This window comes from Oncorhynchus masou, chromosome 22, assembly GCF_036934945.1.
Source record: "Oncorhynchus masou masou isolate Uvic2021 chromosome 22, UVic_Omas_1.1, whole genome shotgun sequence".
NCBI classification, from domain to species: domain Eukaryota; kingdom Metazoa; phylum Chordata; class Actinopteri; order Salmoniformes; family Salmonidae; genus Oncorhynchus; species Oncorhynchus masou.
The window spans coordinates 34,502,468-34,525,982 of record NC_088233.1 but is presented as its reverse complement, the minus strand read 5'-3'; the positions used below and the strand labels follow the sequence as shown (position 1 = coordinate 34,525,982).

General features: G+C 40.8%; 1 protein-coding gene and 1 pseudogene across 1 annotated transcript; one reads left to right on the top strand and one right to left on the bottom strand.

The window, feature by feature from the left end:
- LOC135508824 (hydrocephalus-inducing protein-like) overlaps positions 1 to 8,569 on the bottom strand; it is a 108,636-nt pseudogene extending 100,067 nt beyond the window's left edge.
- Positions 8,570 to 8,785: 216 nt separating this feature from the next.
- On the top strand, positions 8,786 to 14,479 carry LOC135508823 (purine nucleoside phosphorylase-like). Its single transcript, XM_064929033.1, has 6 exons — positions 8,786 to 8,898; positions 10,057 to 10,230; positions 10,554 to 10,653; positions 13,506 to 13,681; positions 13,945 to 14,135; positions 14,283 to 14,479. The coding sequence occupies exons 1-6, from the start codon at positions 8,786 to 8,788 to the stop codon at positions 14,477 to 14,479; spliced, it is 951 nt and encodes a 316-aa protein (XP_064785105.1).
- The last annotated feature ends 9,036 nt before the right edge of the window (positions 14,480 to 23,515 follow it).

Genomic DNA, 23,515 nt, shown 5'->3' with positions numbered 1-23,515 from the left:
TGGTAACTTTTACTCCAGTACATTCCTAAAGAAAATATGTACTTTTTACTCCCATACATTATCCCTGACACCCAAAAGTAGGCCTACTCATGACATTTCGAATGCTCAGGCAGGATAGCAATGGTCCAATTCACCTACCTATTAATATAACACGTTGGCATCCCTACTGCCTCTTATCTGGCGGACTCACTTAACTCAAATAGTACTTTTGTAAATGATGTCTGACTGTTGGAGTGTGGCCCTATCTGATCATAAATACATTTTATTGTGCTTGTTTGCTTAATATAAGGAATTTTATGTATAGCATTTAATTGTACTTTTTACAATTTAGTATTTTTCCTACCGCTGTTCTAAAGTTAATTTAGTACCAGATATTTTAAGACTTTTAGTCAAGTTATATTTTACTTGGTGACATTCACTTGCGTTAATTTTTTATTATATTTCAGCATGAAAGCTGCTCCTTCGTGGAGTCTTTTGTCTGCGCGCACACTGACCTAAAACTAAGGGATAGACCTATGTTGCCAAATTGTATCTATGATCGTATGCTATCCATTCATGTCTTTGGTATGTTATTTTTATATCTGAGAATTAACCAATGATATCAGGCCACCACCGGCCATGGTTACAGACACCTGTGTGTGTCCTTTGACACTATTTAAACTAGTCACCCCGCAGTGTTTGTCATTATACCCTGATGAAGGCAGCTTGTCTGTCGAAACGTTGGATATTATGTTATTAAATTATTGCATGTGAGCTCCTAGTGTCCAGCTCACCCTTTAATTTTTCAAGTGTTCTACTCTGCTTGCCAGCACCTCGCCTAAATTGGGGTGCGTTTCTTTCGCCTCTGGAGAACAGAAGAACCTGACAAAGCAGTGCCATGTCTCAACTACTACCAGACAATGCCTTCAGACGCTTTGAAACATAATCCACAGGGGGAGAGAAAGACAAGGGCCAAAGCCTGGCATTTGAAGTATTTTATTACAGCCTATGTGTTCTAAAAAGGAAGAAAAATACAATCACGAGGATCCACTTTTAAAGACAATATACCATCTCACAGACAACGCATTCCACAAACAAAACAACCCTTGTAATATCATCTGGAATTATTGAACTTTTTGTTGAAAACAAATATTTGAATGGGAATTGACTGTCACTGTATCCCCTCCTCATGAAGAAAAGCACGAGCTAATTTATTAAGCAGCATACAATAAATTGTTTGGACTCCCCGTTGTTGTGCTGTGCTCACTTGAACAGGAAGGTGGGGCAGTTCTTCTTGTGGACAAATATTGTAATCAAAGGTGCTTCAAAACAACTGGGAACTCAGGAAAAACAAGGTCAAATCATGACGTCAGTGATCTTCAGGTCGGAGCTCGAGAAAGAAGCCCGAGTTCCCGGCTTGGAATTCCGAGTTGGATGACGGATCAAAACGGATTTTCCAAGTCGTAGCTCGTTTTTTTCCCAGTTCCCGGTTGTCTTAAACTCACTGGGGTCTGAGATTTCCCAGTTTTCAGTTGTTTTGAATGCGGCATAAGTCATGCTGGATTGATAGCATGGCAAATATATTCAACCTTTTCTGTCCCATGGTGTTACGTGTGAATGTTTATCCTTTTAAGCTTGGAAAAGAGACCCTTTCAGACAGATGTTTTAAATCCTTAAAGCCATAATTGGACCACACACCCACTCCACCAAATAGCAGGCAGGGGAAGCAAAGTGGTAATTGCTTTCCTATACTTGCAGTTAGCCACTGATTCCTTCCAAACCACTCATTGTTGAATTAGCGATTTCCGACTTGTGTAATGTTTTTGTCCAATGGCCAATAAGTACAGATAACTTGTATCTATAATTTATCTTGATAAGGATTGAAAAATAATTGCCAGTAGATTGTCAACCAGATTCATGGTGATGACTGCTTCTCTAGCATGCTAGCTAAGATTTTGATAGTAACATGATCAGTCCAATCAAAGCTACGGTAGATATAACGTGATTTGATGTCATTTCATCTGTGGCCAATGATCTTGAGCATTCTTGGTTGGGCACTTCTAATGTAAATCTATGGCAGCACCCAAGGGGGCGTGAACTGCCTAGCTCACCCTGTAGATTCTGCAGAGATGTAGTGTCCCCATGAGTGACAGAACACTGAGACAATTACGGCGCAACTAGAGAAGATTACTGACACCTACGTTCTGTATATTCTGGTGGCTGCCCCTCCACCACAGAAGGCTTGGAGCGAGGCTGAAACACCTGCATTTTGGAGCTGCCTTACTCAAGAAAGAGACCATGTTTGTATGTGGCTTTATTTGCAAACTGATATGTGACATGAATAGAGAGGCCATAGAGAGGCTTTTATTCTCTATTTTGGTTAGGCCAGTATGTGACTAGGGTGGGCATTCTATGTTCATTTTGTATTTCTTTGTTGTTTGGTCGTGTGGTTCTCAATCAGAGGCAGTTGTGGGTAGTTGCTTTCTGTTTTTTTTGTCTGCAACAGACAGAACTGTTTCGGTTGTTGTCGTTGTTGTTTTGCTAGTCAGTGTTCAGTTCAACTATTAAAGGATGAACATGTACCACGCTGCACCTTGGTCCTCACCTTCTTCCACCAACAGCCGTTACAATTAATGCCAAAATAACATGCAAAACAGGTGGGGCTCAAAACTGACAGGTTGCCACTGCAAACACCCCTTAAAACACCCATCAAAAGAGAGGCATAATAAGTCATGTCAAACTGTGTAGAATTGCAGGAAATTAATATGCATAAAGATATGCATTTTTTTAACATTCCTACATGAGGAAATAGCAAGCATTTTTTAAACAGTCTGTTTGAGATACAAGTTTCAGGTGAGGTTTTTGAAGTGTTTTTTTTCTCTAATTCATGCTCTGACAACAAATACGAGCATAGGATGAGTCAACAACATTATTTGGGTATGAGTTAACAGAATAAAAATGTGATTTTCACTGGACAGTTACTTGAAACTGCAACATTTTCTCTCCTCATGGCAAAGTATAGATTAACAGGAAATGAGCTTTACAAATGCCAAATGTTCTCTCAGACTCACGACAACATCTGCACTACAATTAAGCTCTTGGCCAAGGAAGACCTTGAAGTAGCCTGCTAGAAGTTCAACTTTTGCATTGGAGAGAGCTCTAAAATGCAGAAGAAAATAATAATTGAGTAGTCCTTCAAGCACTACCATAAACAGAGTGACTGTTGGGGATGATTAAAAGGGATCTCTCTCAATGTAGGCCTTCGCAAGGCAAAATGAAATCAAACGCCGACATTTAACCACACTCAAATGACAGGCATCATGGGTAATTATGCATTTCACATGATGTCAGTGCAGGCTCTTTGACCACAAAGATACATTCAAAAGCCTGTCATGTGGGCACATTTGCTCTGTGTGAAAGGGATGTTTAAATGGGGGATTTCCAGTGTGGGGGCATGGTTTCAGGTAGCCTACACATATTACGCATCAAATGTTCCCCTTCATACATTTTCACTATTTCAGTAAATCATTTTTTTTTGTGGTGAAGTTTTAATGTAGGCCTAATGAATTACAAAACAATGATATCCTCCCTGTTTGGCCCTGTCCGGGGGTATCGACGGACGGGGCCACAGTGTTTCCCGACACTTCCTGTCTCAGCCTCCAGTATTGTGTCTGGGGCTAGGGTCTGTCTGTTATATCTGGAGTATTTCTCCTGTCTTATCCGGTGGCCAGTGTGAATTTAAGTATGCTCTCTCTTATTCTCTCTTTCTTTCCTTCTTTCTCTCTCTCTCTGGGGACTTGAGCCCTAGGACCATGTCTCAGGACTACCTGGCCTGATGACTCCTTGCTGTCCCCAGTCCACCTGGTCGTGCTGCTGCTCCAGTTTCAACTGTTGGAACTATGGAACTCTCTAGAGTTCAACTCTCTAGAGACAGCAGGAGTGGTAGAGATACTCTGAATGATCGGCTATGAAAAGCCAACTGACATTTACTCCTGAGGTGCTGACTTGTTGCACCCTCTACAACCACTGTGATTATTATTATTTGACCCTGCTGGTCATCTATGAACATTTGAACATCTTGGCCATGTTCTGTTATAATCACCAACCGGGAAAGCTAGATGAGGACTGGCCACCCCTCAGAGCCTGGTTCCTCTAAGTTTCTTCCTAGGTTCTGGCCTTTCTAGAGAGTTTTTCCTAGCCACCGTGCTTCTCCTGCATTGCTTGCTGTTTGGGGTTTTAGGCTGGGTTTCTGTACAGCACTTTGTGACATCAGCTGATGTAAGAAGGGGTTTATAAATAAATTTGATTGATTATCATTCATCAAGGCTCCGACTGGCAGGTGGAAGTTCAATCATGGAACTTTAGTCTTACAGGTGTTTTAATGATGTATCTTTCCTACAACTGCCGAAGAGTAACACGCATTTCCCAAAACACCACGCAGAAAGAACATTCGTTACGTGAGTTGTTCACACCTACTGATAGGATCGAAAGAAAGTCAGCGCTGCTCTCTGATCACGTTTCTCCATCCAAATCTTACATTAACATTAGAATTATTCCACAATACTGAAGACGATTCAGCTCGTAGAGGGATATTATCACCTAATGGCTGCGAATATTGAGGCGGCTTATTCTAATGCTTACACTATAATAATGCACTCAATCACAGATGAATTTGACACATCATTGTGCACATGTTGTTACAAATCATGAAATATATTTTGCAAATAATAGTCAGGGTAGCTTACAAATAGAACTCAATTGACTAAACATTACATTTATTTCAATATGATTAAAATATATAGGCCTGATGTAGGACTATTTAATGCAGTCATCTCAGTTTTAATTTTAAGCATATATTTATCCTTTGCTTGTTCAATTGCAAAGACATTGTCAACTTTGTTCCCAAGTTATCTGCGGTCCCAGAGACAGCTTGATTATATGTTTATAAATCTTCTGTGTATAAATTGACGCGGAAGGGCAAAAAATAATCTTACAACGCACTTAGTTGTTTTACGAATGGTCTGAGAGGCGGTCTGTAAATAACGAGCGTTTTCAAGTGCAACTTTACTGACGATGGTTTAGGGAAACAGCTCGGAAATGTAACGATGTCCCTACGAAGGTTCTAATGATGAACTTGGCTCTATTATGCTTTGGGAAACCGGGCCCAGTCTGTTAGAAATGTTGATTAGGACAACGAGCCCTATCGAAGGAACCGCAATTCCAACGACTCCTCCTCCGTCACGCCACCCTCTCATCACATCTGTCTGTTGCAACCGTGACCTCGTCCTACGATTACCTTTGGCGCTAAACGCAGTAGCTGAAGAACAGCAATGAACATTTCATCTTCAAACCCATCCAGGTAAGATAACATATCGGTGTAGCCTATATCGGGGTGAAATGTTGTCTAATCAGTTCGTCTGTGTCAGGGGTTGGAAGCGCACAGTAACCCATGAATGTTCTGGGCCTGGTTTCCCGGTAGTGATGGAATTTAGCGATGGTTTCCCAAAACGTGACGCAAAAAGAACGGTCATCGTTGGAGCATGTGTCAATACTGAAGGATCGAAAGAAAGGGCCCGCTGCTCTAGGATCAGTTTACTCCAATCAAATCTTTCCTTAATGTTACGAATCCCTTTTGGCCCGACAGTCTAGGGGGGGATGGTAATGAGACCCGTAACATAACTCATGCAAATTATTGTGACAAAGTAAAAGTGTGAACGAAATAACCACGACAACAGAAATCTACCGTCAAACTCCAGGTTTATTTATAAACACACGGTAATGGGGGGAGCAGGAAAAGGGGCTGAGCTGGACCCAAGGAAAGAAACAATAAGTATTCAAAAACACCCCTAAGCTAGACTAGCCTACTTTAACAATAGCTAACCAAAAATACAGTGGGTGGTCCACCCAGTTCTAATTAGTGTATTTAACAAAGTTCACCTACGGGTAGTGTATGCCCATGGGCGACTTGTCTTGGTTTCCCCCCTTTCCCACCAGCAACAAACAAACACCATAACCAAAAACAATACTCACAGGTGATGACAAAGTGCTATGAGGTGCTTAAACAAAAGAGAGGTTAAGACACAAAGCGAGAGTGAAACACAGAGTCCTACAGACATGGCATTTACAGAGAGATTGAGCTCTAGAACAAACAAATGATGGGGTTTTTAAACCATGGAGAAGGAACTGTGATAGGTTAGGAAATAGGAGGAGGTGTGTCTTCTGATTGATGATTGATTGTTGACTGATTGGGGAGTGATGATTTTCACCTGTGAGGGGAGAAGGAGAGAAAAGAAACACACACACAGGATACACACACACACAGGATAACTGTATCCGTAACACTTAACATTAGTTCACAATACTGACGATGTATCAGCTCCTAGAGAGATATTACCACCTACAGCTGCAAATATTGAGGCGGCTTATTATAATGCTTACCCAATAACAAATGCACTAAATCACCGATTTAGCACATCATTGCATACACGTTAGGCTACACATCATGAAATATGTATTGAGACAAATTACAGACAGTAGCATACAAGTAGCAAAATAGAAATCAATTGATTGAACATGAATTGTATTTCAATATGAATTAAATAGGCATATATATACTACTGTTTTTAGGCTATAATTTAATGCACTCATCCCGGTTTTCTTTGTATACGTCGCTTGTGTCACGTTCTGACCTTTATTTCCTTTGTTTTGTCTTTATTTAGTATGGTCAGGGCGTGAGTTGGGTGGGCAGTCTATGTTTGTTTGTTCTATATTTTGGGTATTTCTATGTTTCGGCCAAGTATGGTTCTCAATCAGAGGCAGGTGTCATTAGTTGTCTCTGATTGAGAACCATACTTAGGTAGCCTGGGTTTCACTGTGTGTTTGTGGGTGATTGTTCCTGTCTCTGTGTCTGCACCAGATAGGACTGTTTGGGGTTTTCACAGTTCTTGTTTTTGTTAATTTGTTCATGTGAAGTGATTTATTAAAACATGAATCAAAATAACCACGCTTCGCTTTGGTCCGCCTCGCCGTCAATGGAAGAAATCCCTTACAGCTTGTTTGTATCAATTGTTAAGACATTGGCAGCTTTGTACTTGTATTTAACTTTGTCCTGAAGTTATTCGCGGTCACAGAGAGACGGATAAACCGTGATATTTTATGTTTAGCGGAGATCTTCTGTGTACAAAGTGAAGCGGGAGGGTGAAAAAAAAACAGTGCAGTGCAGTAATATCTAACAAGTCATTTAAAAATTCCCAACAACTGACTAATACACACAAATCTAAAGTGGTGAATGAGAATATGTACATATAAGTATATGGATGAGCGATTGCTGAGAGGCATAGGCAAGGTGCAGTAGATGGTGAAAAATACAGTATATACATGTGATATGAGTAAAAGATATGTAAACATTATTAAAGTGGCATTATTTAGAGTGGTATTGTTTAAAGTGACTAGTGATCCATTTATTAAAGTGTCCAGTGGTTGGGTTTCAATGTAGGCAGCAGCCTCTCTGAGTTAGTGGTTGCTGTTTAGCAGTCTGATGGCCTTGAGATAGAAGCTGTTTTTCAGTCTCTCGGTACCAGGTTTGATGCACCTGTACTGACCTCGTCTTCTGGATGATAGCGGGGTGAACAGGCAGTGGCTCGGGTGGTTGTTGTCCTTGATGAGCTTTATGGCCATCCTGTGACATCGGGTGGTGTAGGTGTCCTGGAGGCCAGGTACTTTGCCCCCGGTGATGCGTTGTACAGACCTCACCACCCTCTGAAGAGCCTTACGGTTGTGGGCTGTGCAGTTGCCGTACCAGGCTGTGATACAGCCCGACAGGATGCTCTCGATTGTGCATCTGTAAAAGTTTGTCAGGGTTTTGCGTGACAAGCCAAATTTCTTCAGCCTCCTGACGTTGAAGAGGTGCTTTTGCGCCTTCTTCACCACACTGTCTGTGTGGGTGGACCATTTCAGTTTGTCTGTGATGTGTATGTCCAGGAACTTAAAAGTTTCCACCTTCTCCACTGCTGTCCACTGCTGTCCCTGATAACGATGGTTTGGAGAAAAATCTTGGAGATTTAACGATGCTCATAAGAAGTTCATAACAACGAACTTGGCCTTAAGATTCTTTTGGGAAACCGGGCCCTGATTCTACTTCCAATATGCCAGCTTCAGTCAGCCATTCATAGGCTACAATGTGGCAATGGATTAGGCTACATGAAATGGGCAGATTTGTAAATGTTCATGGCAAGAGATTATCGTGGTTTTCTGGTATAATTGACCTATCTGATAGATATCAATACAAATTGCAGATTTAGGCCTACATATCGAAAATCTCTATTCCTAATATAAGGTAAATAATATTGAACAATATTTTAGCTTTTTTAATTATTTTTTTAGTGTTTAGGCTACATCCTAATAAGTAGGTACACAATGGCCTGGGTAACACTTAAACAGACAAGCTTACTTTTCACGAAAACCCTCTGCAAAATTGTATTGTTACTCTTCTATATTTTTATTGTTTTACTTTAGTTCATTTAGTAAATATTTTCTCAACTCTTATTTTTCTTACAACTGCATTGTTGGTTACGGGCTTGTAAGTAGGCATTTCACGGTGGGGTCTACACCTGTTGTATTCGGCGCATGTGACAAATAACATTTTATTTTATTTGATTGAAGCATTGAAAGCAGCCCTACTTTTGCCAGCTCATTTGAAAGGAAAGGGACTCTGCGTTGTAAGTACACAATGAGTGGCCATTGTGCGTATTCATTGAGCGCCTGGTTCAGGGAGTGTGCAGTCCAGCGGCCCGGTGGACCGTGCTGAATGGAAAGTCCTGATCTGACAGTTGCCAGCAGCACCACGGACAGCTCCGTGATGGAAGCGCTGCACTTTCACGGAATCAGCCAATCCGTCTGCGGCTCATCCCCTCCTGCCCTGTGAGCTCCCCCCATTTACTACAGCGAGCAGAAAACTACCAGTATACCAAACAGATTCAATAATTCAAATTAAACATGCCTGATATGAACGTTTATGGTGACAATTGCTAACAACGTTTATTGCTAACAATGAACACCTTTTATTGCCCCCCCAAATAAAATTGAGGAAGACCAACTGTTTGCTTTGAACAGGACTTTGTTTATTCTGTGGCGAACCATTGGTTCAAAACGTAAATAAGACATAGTAATTTCCAGTTCCCACCTGTATGTCCTGTTTCATATAATCATGCAGTACACTTCACATGTTTACAGTAGTATCTGTTGTACAGTAAAATAACATTAAGGAATATTTTTTATTTATTTAAAAACAACAGAACAAACTGCTTTCTATGCCACTAATGTTGGTTAGATTGGCCTCCAGACCAAGTGATCTCATTGGATTTATGGTCACTTATAAAACCTGTGTATGCCTACTTTTTAATGACAGGACTTGCAATTATTCACCATGTCCACCCAATGAGGATGCCAACAACCATAATGTCTCAAATGCCAATACAACTTGATATGCTTGTAGAGTTTAAATGTGTAGAAGTTAATTACATTTTGTTGTTTTCAATTTAATTCAATAAGCTCTCCCACTCTCTCTCTCCCTCCCACACACACACATTCCATACCAAGAGAGCAGATTAATTTATTTTTAAATTGAACCTTTATTTAACTAGGCAAGTCAGTTAAGAACAAATTCTTATTTACAATGATGGCCTACACCGGCCAAACACAGACAACGCGGGGCCAATTGTGCACTGCCTTATGGGACTCACCATCACAGACGGTTGTGATACAGCCTGTACCCGGGTGTCTGTAGTGATGCCTCAAACACTGAGATGCAGTGCCTTAGACCGCTGTGCCACTCGGGAGCCCAGGGTGTGAAGGGGTGTGTTTGTCTATGATTCTGTTATTAGTAGCTGAAGGAGTTGCTAAGATACTTGACAGTAATTGACAGGTTTTGCATAATCAAAAAACAAATGTTCCAATTGGTTGTGTTCAGATGAAAGGTGTATAGTAGACCATCTCTGCAGAAACACAGATGATCATTGGTGATTTAGATTGTAACATTATACTGAATAGCATGAATTTACTATCTGTTTCTTCCCTCAGTTACAAATATGAGGATTACAGGGAGACAGCTGATCAGTTGCTGTCTTACACTGAGCAGAGGCCTAAAATAGCCATCATCTGTGGTTCCGGCCTCGGTGGTCTTGCTGACCTGCTGGACAACAAAACTGTGTTTCCCTACAAGGACATCCCACACTTCCCCAACAGCACCATCCTTATCCTGCACTCTAACACCTGAAACTGTACAGCATCCTGCCGTCTTCAGTTTGTACATGCACCATTACATCATCCAGCTCAATAGATGTTATAATGATCATTGATAACTCACGCATTTAATCATTTAATGTCAGATAAGAAATGTTTATGTAGATGTTTTGAAAGATGAAGTAAGAACACCAGCCCTTCACTGTGACCCAGAACCAGACCGTCACCCGATGGTGGCTGCTGCTTCCTTTCCTTGGGACCTGACTGAAATATTTACATTCAGCAATTCTATTGAAATCCTCCTCCCGTCTTTCTTGTTGTACCACTGCAGTACAAGGACATGTCAGTCAGCTGGTATTTGGGGAGCTGCAGGGGAAGCAGTGTGTCTGCGTGCAGGGCCGCTTCCACTTCTACGAGGGCTATGACATTGCCATGGTGAGCTCCACTCTTTCCACCCACCAGAGCCATATCCTCATTACATTGGATTAATATTTAATGAAAAAGTGTATTGGAATGCTTGTATATCCCATGATAAACCTGACACCTTATGGGATTATATTTATTTTTAAATACAGCTACTATATCCTTTCAAATGAGTAGTGAGGTCCTCAATGATATTTCACCAGTTTGCACTTTTATGAAGAAGTCCCATTATGTTAGAATAACACAGTTGGTGTCTTTAGTTAGCTTTGACCTCTGTGAAAGTAGCATAGCAGTCAACTTGGGTTACCGTTGACAGTGTTAGTTGAATTTTCACATCTAAATCTTGGGACCCTCTTAAAACACAATCTGTCTGCACCCTGACCTACTATAAGCATTTTTTTAATCTATTTTTTATTTAACCTTTATTTAACTAGGCAAGTCAGTTAAGAACAAATCCTTATTTACAATGATGGCCTACCAAAAGGCAAAAGGCCTCCTGTGGGGATGGGGGCTGGGATTAAAAATAAAAATAAATTAAATAAAAATATAGGACAAAACGCACATCACAAGAAGAGAGACAACATAACACTACATAAAGAGAGACCTAAGACAACAAGAGAGACCTAAGACAACAAGAGAGACCTAAGACAACAAGAGTAACAACACAACACTACATAAAGAGAGACCTAAGACTAAGACATTAAAACTTATTTGGGATCTTTGTCCTGTCCACAGGACGGTTGAGCCAATGTTGGCTAATGCGATTAGCATGAGGTTGTAAGTAACAAGAACATTTCCCAGGACATAGAAATATCTAATATTGGCAGAAATATTACATTTTTGTTAGATCCAATAATCTAACTGCACTGTCCAATTTTCAAATCAAATCAAATTTAATTGGTCACACACATGGTTAGCAGATGTTAATGCGAGTGCAGTGAAATGCTTGCGCTTCTAGTTCCGACACAGTAATATCTAACAAGTGATCTAACAATTTCACAACAACTACCTTATACACACAAGTGTAAAGGAATGAATAAGAATATGTACATATAAATATAAATATATGGATGAGCGATGGCCGAACGGCATAGGCAAGATTCAGTAGATGGTATAGAGTATACATATGAGATGAGTAATGTATGGTATGTAAACATTATATGAAGTGGCATTGTTTAAAGAGACTAGTGATACATTTATTACATCCATTTTTTTATTATAAAGTGGCTAGAGATTTGAGTCAGTATGTTGGCAGCAGCCACTCAATGTTAGTGATGGCTGTTTAACAGTCTGATGGCCTTGAGATAGAAGCTGTTTTTCAGTCTCTCGGTCCCAGCATGATGCACCTGTACTGACCTCACCTTCTGGATGATAACGGGGTGAACAGGCAGTGGCTCAGGTGGTTGTTGTCCTTGTTGATCTTTATGGCCTTCCTGTGACATCAGGTGGTGTAGGTGTCCTGGAGGGCAGATAGTTTGCCCCCAGTGATGCGTTGTGCAGACCTCACTACCTTCTGGAGAGCCTTACGGTTGTGGGCGGAGCAGTTGCCATACCAGGCGGTGATACAGCCCGAAAGGATGCTCTCGATTGCGCATCTGTAAAAGTGTGTGAGTGTTTTTGGTGACAAGCCACATTTCTTCAGCCTCCTGAGGTGCTGTTGCGCCTTCTTCACCACACTGTCTGTGTGGGTGGACCATTTAAGTTAGTCCGTGATATGTACGCAGAGGAACTTAAAAGTTTCCACCTTCTCCACTACTGTCCCGTCGATGTGGATAGGGGGGTGCTCCCTCTGCTGTTTCCTGAAGTCCACGATCATCTCCTTTGTTTTGTTGACATTCAGTGTGATGTTATTTTCCTGACACAACACTCAGAGGGCCCTCACCTCCTACATGTAGGCTGTCTCGTTGACTAGTCTCTGAAAGCACTTCATGATGATGGAAGTGAGTGCTTCAGGGCGATAGTCGTTTAGCTTAGTTACCTTATCTTTCTTGTGAACAGAAACAATGGTGGCCCTCTTGAAGCATGTGGGAACTGCAGACTGGGATAGGGATTGATTGAATATGTCCATAAACATACCAGCCAGCTGGTCTGCGCATGCTCTGAGGATGCGGCTAGGGATGCTGTCTGGGCAGGCAACCTTGTGAGGGTTGACAAGTTTAAATGTCTTACTCACATTGGCTGCGGTGAAGGAGAGCCCACAGGTTTTGGTAGCAGGCCATGTCGGTGGCACTGTATTGTCATCAAACAGTAGCTATTACAGTGAAAGAATACCATGCTATTGTTTGAGGGGAGTGCACAATTTTGAACATGAAAAGTAATTAATAAACAAATTAGGCACATTTGGGCAGTCATAAAACAACATTTTGAACAGAAATGCAATGGTTCATTGGATCAGTATAAACTTTACACATACACTGCTCCCATCTAGTGGCCAGAATCTAATTGCACCTAAACTGCAATAATACATTGTGGCCTTTCTCTTGCATTTCAAGAGAAAGGACACATCTTTAACCAGATCTAATGTGTCCGTGTTCTCTTACAGTAATTTTCACATTTCCACAAACTTCAAAGTGTTTCCTTTAAAATGGTATCAAGAATATGCATATCCTTGCTTCAGGGCCTGAGCTACAGGCATTTAGATGTGGGTATGTCATTTTAGGCGAAAATTGGAAAAAAAAGTGTCCGATCTTTAAGAGGTTTTTAAGACATTAAAGGTTTAAATTGACTTTATTTTGTTAAAATGATTCCACCCTCTATAATGATTATAGTCTAGTCACCTAGTAATAATGATAACAGTGCAGTTTTTCTGTTGAAAAATGTCAGCACTGAGTGATCCCTTATCTCTAGTTCCTCTTTTTCTCCAGGTGACGTACCCAGTCCGAGTGTTCTTCCTGCTGGGGGTGGAGACCTTGATCATTACCAATGCTGCTGGGGGGCTGAACCCCAACTTTAAAGTGGGTGACATCATGCTGATTAAGGATCACATCAACATGCCTGGCTTTGCAGGCCACAGCCCACTGTGTGGTCACAACGATGAAAGGTTAGAATAGCAGTCTTTTGATCTTTGGAAGGGTTGCGTTGCATGTTCCCTCTGTCTGAAGAGGATGGGCTTCTCTTTCTGCTGTGGAAAAGGCTCCCCAGAGGTCTCCTCCCACATTTTCCCATACATGGGGCCTGATTTCTGGCAGTTCTTTACAGTAAAGGGCATGGGTTTTACCCTTGTGGAGTCCTTCGATTGTACTTTGTCTTTTACCTGACATCGAGGGTCTCTGATATGACACAGGACTTTATGGATTGCTTCAGGTTTGGAGTCCGTTTTCCCTGCATGTCGGACGCCTATGACAAAGACCTTTCTAGTCTGGCCAAAGAGACTGCTGAGGAGCAGGGCTGTTCCTCCTTCATCCAGCAAGGTGTGTACTGCATGCTGGCAGGTCCCACCTTTGAGACCATCGCAGAATGCAGAGCTCTCCAGAAACTAGGCGCAGATGCTGTGGGTAAGTGTGGTTCATTGGGTTTTGACCATGGCCTTCAAGTCTCTCAATAGCCATGTCCATTTCTTCTACAGAAAATGTACGAGTGTCAGGTTGAAAATTACCAAACTCAATGCTTGTCTTCTCTCACCCTCTGTCTGTGCTCTGTAGGTATGAGTACAGTCCTTGAGGTGGTGGTGGCCCGTCACTGTGGTCTCCTTGTCTTTGGCCTGTCTCTCATCACCAACAAGGTGGTCACAGACTACAATAGCCAGGAGAAGGCCAACCACGATGAGGTACTGGAGACCACAGGAATGCGTACTCAGGACCTACTGCGGATGGTCAGTAACCTGCTCTCTAAGATGTAGATCAGCCCCAGTCTGTCTGTGTAATCAGCCCAGGAACATAGTTACTATAAGGTAATGTTATTGGAAGTACAGATGAATATATTCCAGACTAGAGAAATGTCAATAGCTAGCATGAAATACAGATGGATCATTGCAATGATATGATGTACAGTTGAAGTCAGAAGTTTACATACACTTACGTTAGAGTCATTAAAACTGGTTTTTCAACCACTCCACAAATTTATTGTTAACAAACTATAGTTGTGTCAAGTCGGTTAGGACATCTACTTTGTGCATGACACAAGTAAAAAATAAAAAGTAAAGTTTACATACACTAAGTTGACTGTGCCTTTAAACTGTTTGGAAAAATCAAGAAATTGATGTCATGGCTTTAGAAGCTTCTGATAGTTGACATCATTTGAGTCAATTGGACGTGTACCTGTAGATGTATTTCAAGGCCTACCTTCAAACTCAGTGCCTCTTTGCTTGACATCATGGGAAAATCAAAAGAAATCATCCAAGACCTCAGAAAAACAATTGTAGACCTCAACAAGTCTGGTTCATCCTTGGGAGAAATTTCCAAATGCCTGAAGGTACCACGTTCATCTGTACAAACAATAGTACGCAAACTAAACACCATAGGATGACGCAGCTGTCATACCTCTCAGGAAGAAGATGCGTTCTGTCTCTTAGAGATGAACATACTTTTGTGCGAAATGTGCAAATCAATCCCAGGACAACAGCAAAGGACCTTGTGAAGATGCTGGAGGAAACAGGTACAAAAGTATCTATATCCACAGTAAAACAAGTCCTATATTGACATAACCTGAATGGCCCTCAGCAAGGAAGAAGCCACTGCTCCAAACCACCATAAAAAAAGCCAGACTACAGTTTGCAACTGCACATGGGGACAAAGAACGTACATTTTGGAGAAATGTCCTCTGGTCTGATGAAACAAAAATAGAACTGTTTGGCCATAAGGACGCCTACACACCTGACTCAGGTTCTATCAGGAGGAATGGGCCAAAATTCACCCAACTTATTGTGGGAAGCTTGTGGAAGGCTACCAGAAATGTTTGACCCAAATTAAACAATTTAAAGGCAATGCTACCAAATACTAATTGAGTGTATGTACACTTCTAACCCACTGGGAATGTGATGAAAGAAATCAAATCTGAAATAAATCATTCTCTCTACAATTATTCTGACATTTCACATTCTTAAAATAAAGAGGTGATCCTAACTGACCTAAAACAGGGAATGTCAGGAATTGTGAAAAACTGAGTTCCAATGTATTTGGCTAAGGTGTATGTAAACTTCTGACTTCAACTGTACGTTATTTGATTGCAAGCTAGCTAACATTTTATTATTTGTTGACATTACTCAGCACAGAGGCTAATTCTAGTATTGCTACCTCAGTATGATTTGACACCTTATAGGCTGTGATTTGTCCTCATCTTATAATCATGTGCAGTATTCATCTCTAGACTGAAAACTGCGAAGAGAGATTCTAACCAAACTTACGTCTTCAAAAAGAGGTCGTCCTCATGCCAATAAAAGTAATGTAATGACCAGTTTTCTTAATTATAAATAGATAGGAGATGGTACAGACATGAGAATAATATATTCCTCTTACTTACAATTTTTTTTTTAAATGCATACCGATGCATAACAGTGCATCAACGATCACACTGAACAAACTATAATATATTTAGTAGCATAATACATCTAAACCATCTAAACCACATCTAAATGTCATATTTGCCATCATGAAAGAAACGTGCCCAGACAATAACATATACATGAATGTATTGCACTATGTACTGTAATTCGGTACTGTAAATGGACATTTTATTAGGTACAAATTATTCTCATTATCATTGTGATTAAGGGATCAAGCACTGAAAGACCAATCAATGGCCTGTATGTCATGTGGACCAACAATCATTGTGTTGTGTTACTCATTAGTAATAATGAACAATGTATATATTCATTGGTGGACCTATAATTCCACCATTTTAATCTGAGTTAAGTATTTTCATTGGAGATACCTCCTTGATGGAGAGATCGCCATACCTAGTCATGGTTATAAGTTATGGTTATAAGAATAAAAAGTCTAACATTTTTAAAAGCCACTGAGTGTGAAAAACATTACGAACACTTTTCTAATATTGAGTTGTACCCCATTTTGCCATAAGAACAGCCCATGTTGACTCCAATGCTTCCCACAGTTGTGTGATGTTGGCTGGATGTCCTTTGGGTGTTTCTTGACCATTCTTGATACACACGGGAACTGTTGTGTGTGTTTAAAACCCAGCATTGTTGCAGTACTTGACACAAACTAATGTGCCTGGCACCTACTACCATACCCTGTTCAAAGGCACTGAAATCTTTTGTTTTGCCTATTCACCCTCTGAATGGCACACATACACAATTCATGTCTCAATTAACTCAAGGCTTAAAAATCCTTATTTAATCCTCCCCTTCATCTACACTGATTGAAGTGGATTTAACAAGTGACATCAATAAGGGCTCATAGCTTTCACTTGGATTCAACTGGTCAGTCTAGAGCCGTAGTCTTAATGTTTTTTTACACTTAATGCTTTTGGCCAACTTATTTTCGTAGTCATATAAAGGAGCCTGTTGACTTCAGATGTTTGTCACAGTTGAGGAGTAGTAATGCACTGTATGTAGGATATTAACTTATTTACTGTAATTTTAGTCCTAAAAACAGAAGCATAATAACTCAAATAAAACCAACAAATTACACTTGTAAAGTTGTGTACTATGAGTGTGTTTGTGCAGGAGCAATGTCCGTGTGAGATTACAGGGAAAGGCCTTTGAAGGGAAGGGTTTATTTCCTATTGTTTATATTCATATTGACTCTCCAGCAATATGGGAAGAGATGTAATCCATCAGAACGGCCACGTCCGTTCACCACAAAAAATAAGTTACTACAAACAACAAATGATGTCCCTCTGACATCATTGCACGTGCAATAGAACAGCAGCATATGTACTGCAATATTTGTTTTTACCAGGATGCACAACGCTCCCCAGCTCTGCTTAGTCAACAAAACAAAAACAACAACAACAGCCGTGGGGCGGACAAGGCACTGTTTCCCGTAGTGAGGATTCCATCTTTAAGATGCTTCCTAGAGAAGTAAAGGAATTTTATGCTTTGCTTGAAAAAGGCAAGAAATTGATTGTCATCAATGACTTTGATTAATAAAAGGAGGAATCTTTTGAAATGAGAGAAAAATAGAAGGGGGATACGCTTCCACTCTCCATCTCAACTGTCCAATCAGTATTTCGAGAGACCTGTGTCACAGTACTGTATGCCTAAACACAAGACATGAACACATCAACAACTAAACACATATGCTGCAAAATGTGATGAATGAAAAGGAACTTTCCCATCCCCTATCCACTACATAATTCAACAGTTCTGCCAACACACTAGAAGTGGAGCTGAGATGAAATATTAACACGTTGAGCCTAACAGACCACCGCCAGAAATAGAAACGCCTTTGGAGATATTTCTCCATCTATGGCATTCTGTACCACTGCAAATATGCAACAAAATGAAGACAATGACAGTGCAGAAAAAAAACACCTTTCTCAAATGGTTTAAGAACAATATTATGTGTCATACATAGTACACTGTTGGCTCACCCCATCACTGTAACAATCTCAATAATAACCGCTCATTGTTGTGCATAATGTAGAATGGTCAATTGCACAGTCTATAAATGGCTCAGGTCAAACACAGTGTGTTGTCCTGAGTGAGCGAGAAACAATGGTGACATGTCAATTGAAGACTCTACTGATGCATGTTGTCAGTTACTACAAATGAGAGTACATGTTGTTGTACTCTCATGCTTGATCAAATATGATATTGAGTTACCCATCATGATGAACTTAATGTTCATCAATGTTTCAAATACCATCTACTAATGTCATGTGGATCAGTAAATAATTCAGGAGTTGATGACACGATGCTCTCCCTTTGTCTCTTAGCATCACCAGCAGTATCTGCAGACTGCAAGCACCCTTGTAATCAGTGCTGGAATATGAATGAATCAGCAAATGCCCTGTGTGAGCTGCATAAGCAGTCGGGAGGGAGAACAGGCTAGGGCCCCCGTTACTCTCTATTAACAGACAAGATAATAGTCACTCCAAGATACAACTGGAACGCCCTCATGAATGTAAGGTTCTGTGTTTATTTTCTTAGTCAACCTTGTGTTCTGTTTCATTGTGTTCTTGAACGTAGCCCTGTGTCTTTGTGTTCTTGAACGTAGCCGTGTCTTTTATTTTTGTTCATTGATTTCACCTGTGTTAGTTACTCACCTGGTCTCATCAGCTCCTTATTTAGTTCAGTTCATTCTGTTTGTGCATTTGTGAGGTATTACTCGTTTTGACTCTACTAAGCATATTTCATAGCTCGTTTGTGAGAACCAGTTATAGCTTTCAGTCCTAGTATTGAATCACCTGCCTGTTTGCCTACCTGTGTATGACCATTGCCTGCATGTGACCACGATTCCTGCCTTCTGCGAAATAAACACCTGTCACGCTCTGCGCGTGAATCTACACCTTTTTCTTCCTGAGTATTCATTACAACAGTGCTACACTGAATAAAATAACAAGTGTGTGTGTGGGTGTGTGCATGCATGCGTGTAGTGTGTGTGATACATGTTTTGAGTGACTACTTTTTTGTTTTCTCATGCAATTGGTGTCGCTCTACAAAGTAGTTATTTATCTCTACATGCTCCAAGATAAATATAACTGACATTAGCAAGGAATATATGATTTTCATCTTGCCTGAAATGGAGGCAACATAATGGCTACTGAATTCCTATGATCCAGATGGGTCAAATCTATTGATCACCACGCAAAGGTCAGATTAAAAAACACAGTTGTCTAAAACAGTGCTGTGTAATAACAGTGTTCTGAAGGGAACGTGAAGACAACCCTGGCATTGCTATGAGCCATTGTGCATACAGATGTAGGATCTTAATTTGAGCCAGTTTGCTACGGCAGGAAAATAATCCTGCAGCAGCAAGGAATGTGAATTATTATGTGGATTATAATTGATGGACATTTTTGTAAGGGTTGATACATTTTGTCTTAAAGGAAAATCAAGTCTGAAATTTCAAAGTAGAAATTACAAACTTCAGAAGCCTTTTTAAACCACAGATACACTACAAATGTTAAAGTTATCCTGCAACGGGGTGATCAAATGAAGATCCAACACCTGTACATCATTGCACGATGTCATGATATCTCAGTGAGTTAGCTAGATAACTTGTGGTAATCATGCATTGTACACGTTCTTCCATCTTTGGTCTGATGTCAGAGATTGTTTTTGTGTTTCCTCCTGTCTTTTCACTCTTTCTCTGTTCCAGGCTAATTTTCCTTCCCTTTATGCAGCTTGTCCCCTTTATCGCTCAAACACCAACTGCTAAATCATCCTAGAGATCCCAATTCCATTTTAGCTCACTACGAATTAATGTCACTTTGCGTTAATGTTCTCACAGGCCCCATATTTCCTGTTTCAGGGGCACTCTGCTTTCCAAAGTCTCTATGTGGATGACTGATTTCAGTTAAGACTAAACCCATATGAGCCACTAAACTTGTAAATCACTCACAAGAAATCGAGGTATTGATTGACGAATGTGATACTAGTTTGGAGTGTGGTTTTTCTACTCTACATAAACACACACAGAAGTTTAAAATAAAAAAAAAAAAAAACGATATTCATTTTTAGATCAAGAGGCACGCTCTCCCTGTCTTCTACCCAGATATCTCTTAACAACACACTACTCAAACATTCCCCTCCTCCATCCTGTTCTTTTTATCTTTTTCATTTTGGTGTAATCAGTGCAGTGCAATCCAACTGTTGATGGAAAGCTTTTTTTTTATTTCCCCACTCACTTGGCTCAAATCTTCTAAGCTACCAGAGGGAGAAAGCCTGTAAAGAGAGAGTGCCATAATAAGAGAGGGATTTAAAAGTATTCATTTCCGAAAGCAGTTTGGGAGATTCCCACCAGCACACAGCAGTGCACAGTTGAACAACACACACTCTTTTAAAAGTTTGCTTAAGTTTATCTTTATTTGTTCATTAAAATCATAAACTAGTAGAGCGGAAGGAAGAATGAAAATAAATATTATGAGCAGTGGAGGTGGGAAACCCACAACTGAATACAACATTATGAGTCAGAGATGGTTTTAATATGTATATTAACAATTGCTATTCCCTGTTGTACATCAATCAATCTATATTCATGAAGGGGACAAACGACCACCTTCCTTGAATAGACAAAGCAAGAGTGATAACTGAAAAAAGGGAGGGTGTGAAGGACTAGAAAGCCTTTGCTATTGTTTTAAGGTCAACACTTTATTCCTACTCTGCAGGGTGACAACTCCCATCTCAGAATGCTGATCTATCTGTCCCTGTCTTGCCAATAAATGTGAAGTGAGACTATTGATTGCATGGTGAAAAGACCTGCGGTGGAAATAGACTGAGACATCTCTGCTGAATAAAGGCTTTCAATGTTCCCAAACCGCCCTGTCAGCATTGGATATGAAGGAGGATGGAACTGTACCAAGATTCAGGTGACAGGTGTTCAGATTGTATTGGCTGACTGTCTGTTGCAGATCATATTAGCTGACCACTAATTTCAGATTATGTTAGCTGACTTTCCATAAAAAAGTTGTATGCGTTATTGAGCACTTTATGACATCCAAAAGATGTCTGTTTCTCTGGTCACGGTCAGAACCCAGAGCCAGTCTCAGAGCCAGTGTAGTCCCAACCTGCAGTATGTCATGAGGAGACAAGGGGAAGTGTGACACTGCCAGGTTGTGGATACAATGATTTACAAGACATATTTCCTCAATAACTGGGTGAATTTACAATTTTCAGTTCTCGCCAGAGGATTATATTGAGGCGGTGTGCCCTAATTTCTGAGATTCCTACAGATAAGGCATTCATCATTGGGGTGGCAGGGTGGCCTAGTGGTTAGAGCATTGGACTAGTAACTGGAAGGTTGCAAGTTCAAATCCCTGAGCTGACTACCCTGAACAGGCACCTAAACCACTGTTCCTAGGCCGTCATTGAAAATAAGAATTTGTTCTTAACTGACTTGCCTTGTTAAATAAAGTAAATTGTTACATTATTGACCATTGAAACTCCATCTGAATGTCCAAGGAGAGTTGAGCATGACTAAGAAGATTGTATAAACCAATAGAGAAACACTAAACCAGGAATATCATTACCCTTGACATGTCCAAACAAAACAAGTACACTATATGTACAAAAGTATGTGGACACCCCTTCAAATTAGTTTTTTATTTATTTATTTCACCTTTATTTAACCAGGTAGGCAAGTTGAGAACAAGTTCTCATTTACAATTGTGACCTGGCCAGGATAAAGCAAAGCAGTTCGACACATACAACAACACAGAGTTACACATGGAGTAAAACAAACATACAGTCAATAATACAGTGTAAACAAGTCTATATACGATGTGAGCAAATGAGGTGAGATAAGGGAGGTAAAGGCAAAAAAAGGCCATGGTGGCAAAGTAAATACAATATAGCAAGTAAAACACTGGAATGGTAGATTTAGCCACACCTGTTGCTGGCAAGTGTATAAAATCAAGCACACAGCCGTGCAATCTCCATAGACAAACACTGACAATAGAATGGCCTTACTGAAGATCTCAGTGACTTTCAACGTGGCACCATCATAGGATGCCCCCTTTTTTAAGAGTCAGTTCGTCAGAGCTTCCCCGGTTAACTGTAGGTGTTGTTATTGTGAAGTGGAAATGTCTAGGAGCAACAACGGCTCAACCGTGAAGTGGTAGGCCACTCAAGCTCACAGAATGTGACCGCAGAGTGTTGAAGCGCATAGTGCATAAAAAATTGTCTGTCCTCATTTGCAACACTAACTACCGAGTTCCAAACTGCCTCTGGAAGCAACATCAGTACACAAATTGTTTCATGAAATGGGTTTCCATGGCCGAGCAGCCGCAGAAAGCCTAAGATCACCATGAGCAATGCCAAGCGTCGGCTGGAGTGGTGTAAAGCTCGCCGCTGTTGGATTCTGGAGCAGTGGAAACACGGCTCTGGCGTGATGAATCACGCTTCACCATCTGGCAGCCCTGCGGATAAAAGTGAGTTTGGCGGATGCCAGGAGACCGCTACAGTACCTGCTCCAATGCATAGTGCCAACTGTAAAGTTTAGTGGAGAAGGAATAAAGGTATGGGGCTGTTTTTCTTTGTTTGGACTAGGCCTCTTAGTTCCAGTGAAGGGAAATCTTAACGTTACAGCATACAATGACATTCTGGATGATTCTGTGCTTCCAACTTTGTGGCAACATTTTAGGGGAAGGCCCTTTCCTGTTTCAGGATGGCAATGCCCCCGTGCACAAAGCGAGCTCCATACAGATCGGTGTGGAAAAACTTGACTGGCCTGCACAGAGCCCTAACCTCAACCCCATCTAACACCTTTGGAATGAATTGGAAAGTCAACTGCGAGCCAGGCATAATTGTCCAACTTCAGTGTCCAACCTCACTAATGGAAGAAAGTCCCTGCAGCAATGTTCCAACATCTAGTGGAAAGCCTTCCCAGAAGAGGGGAGTCTGTTATGGCAGCAAAGGGGGGACCAACTCCATATTAATGCCCATGATTTTGGAATGAGATGTTCGACGACCAAGGGTCCACATACTTTTGGTCATGTTGTGTTTGTTATAAGTTGCAAGGAAAATTCCTTTTCATAATTTTAATGTTGGTTGGATGTTCTGGTCCTCAAATAATGCAGCCTAATCACAGATTCCTCTAGGGCTGTATAAAATGTGATTAGAATGTGGATTTCTAATGAATCTGGCGTTGGTTGAATCATTTCACTGAAGCCCGAGTAATTGGCATTAATTAAAGCTGAGTGAGTTGCGCATGCAGCAGCTCCATGCAGTGCAGTGGCTGTGCAGCAGCAGGACTACAGTAATTACTGCTGTGCGTCCTCAGTCCCAGGGCACGGGCACGACTCCTCCCTGGGC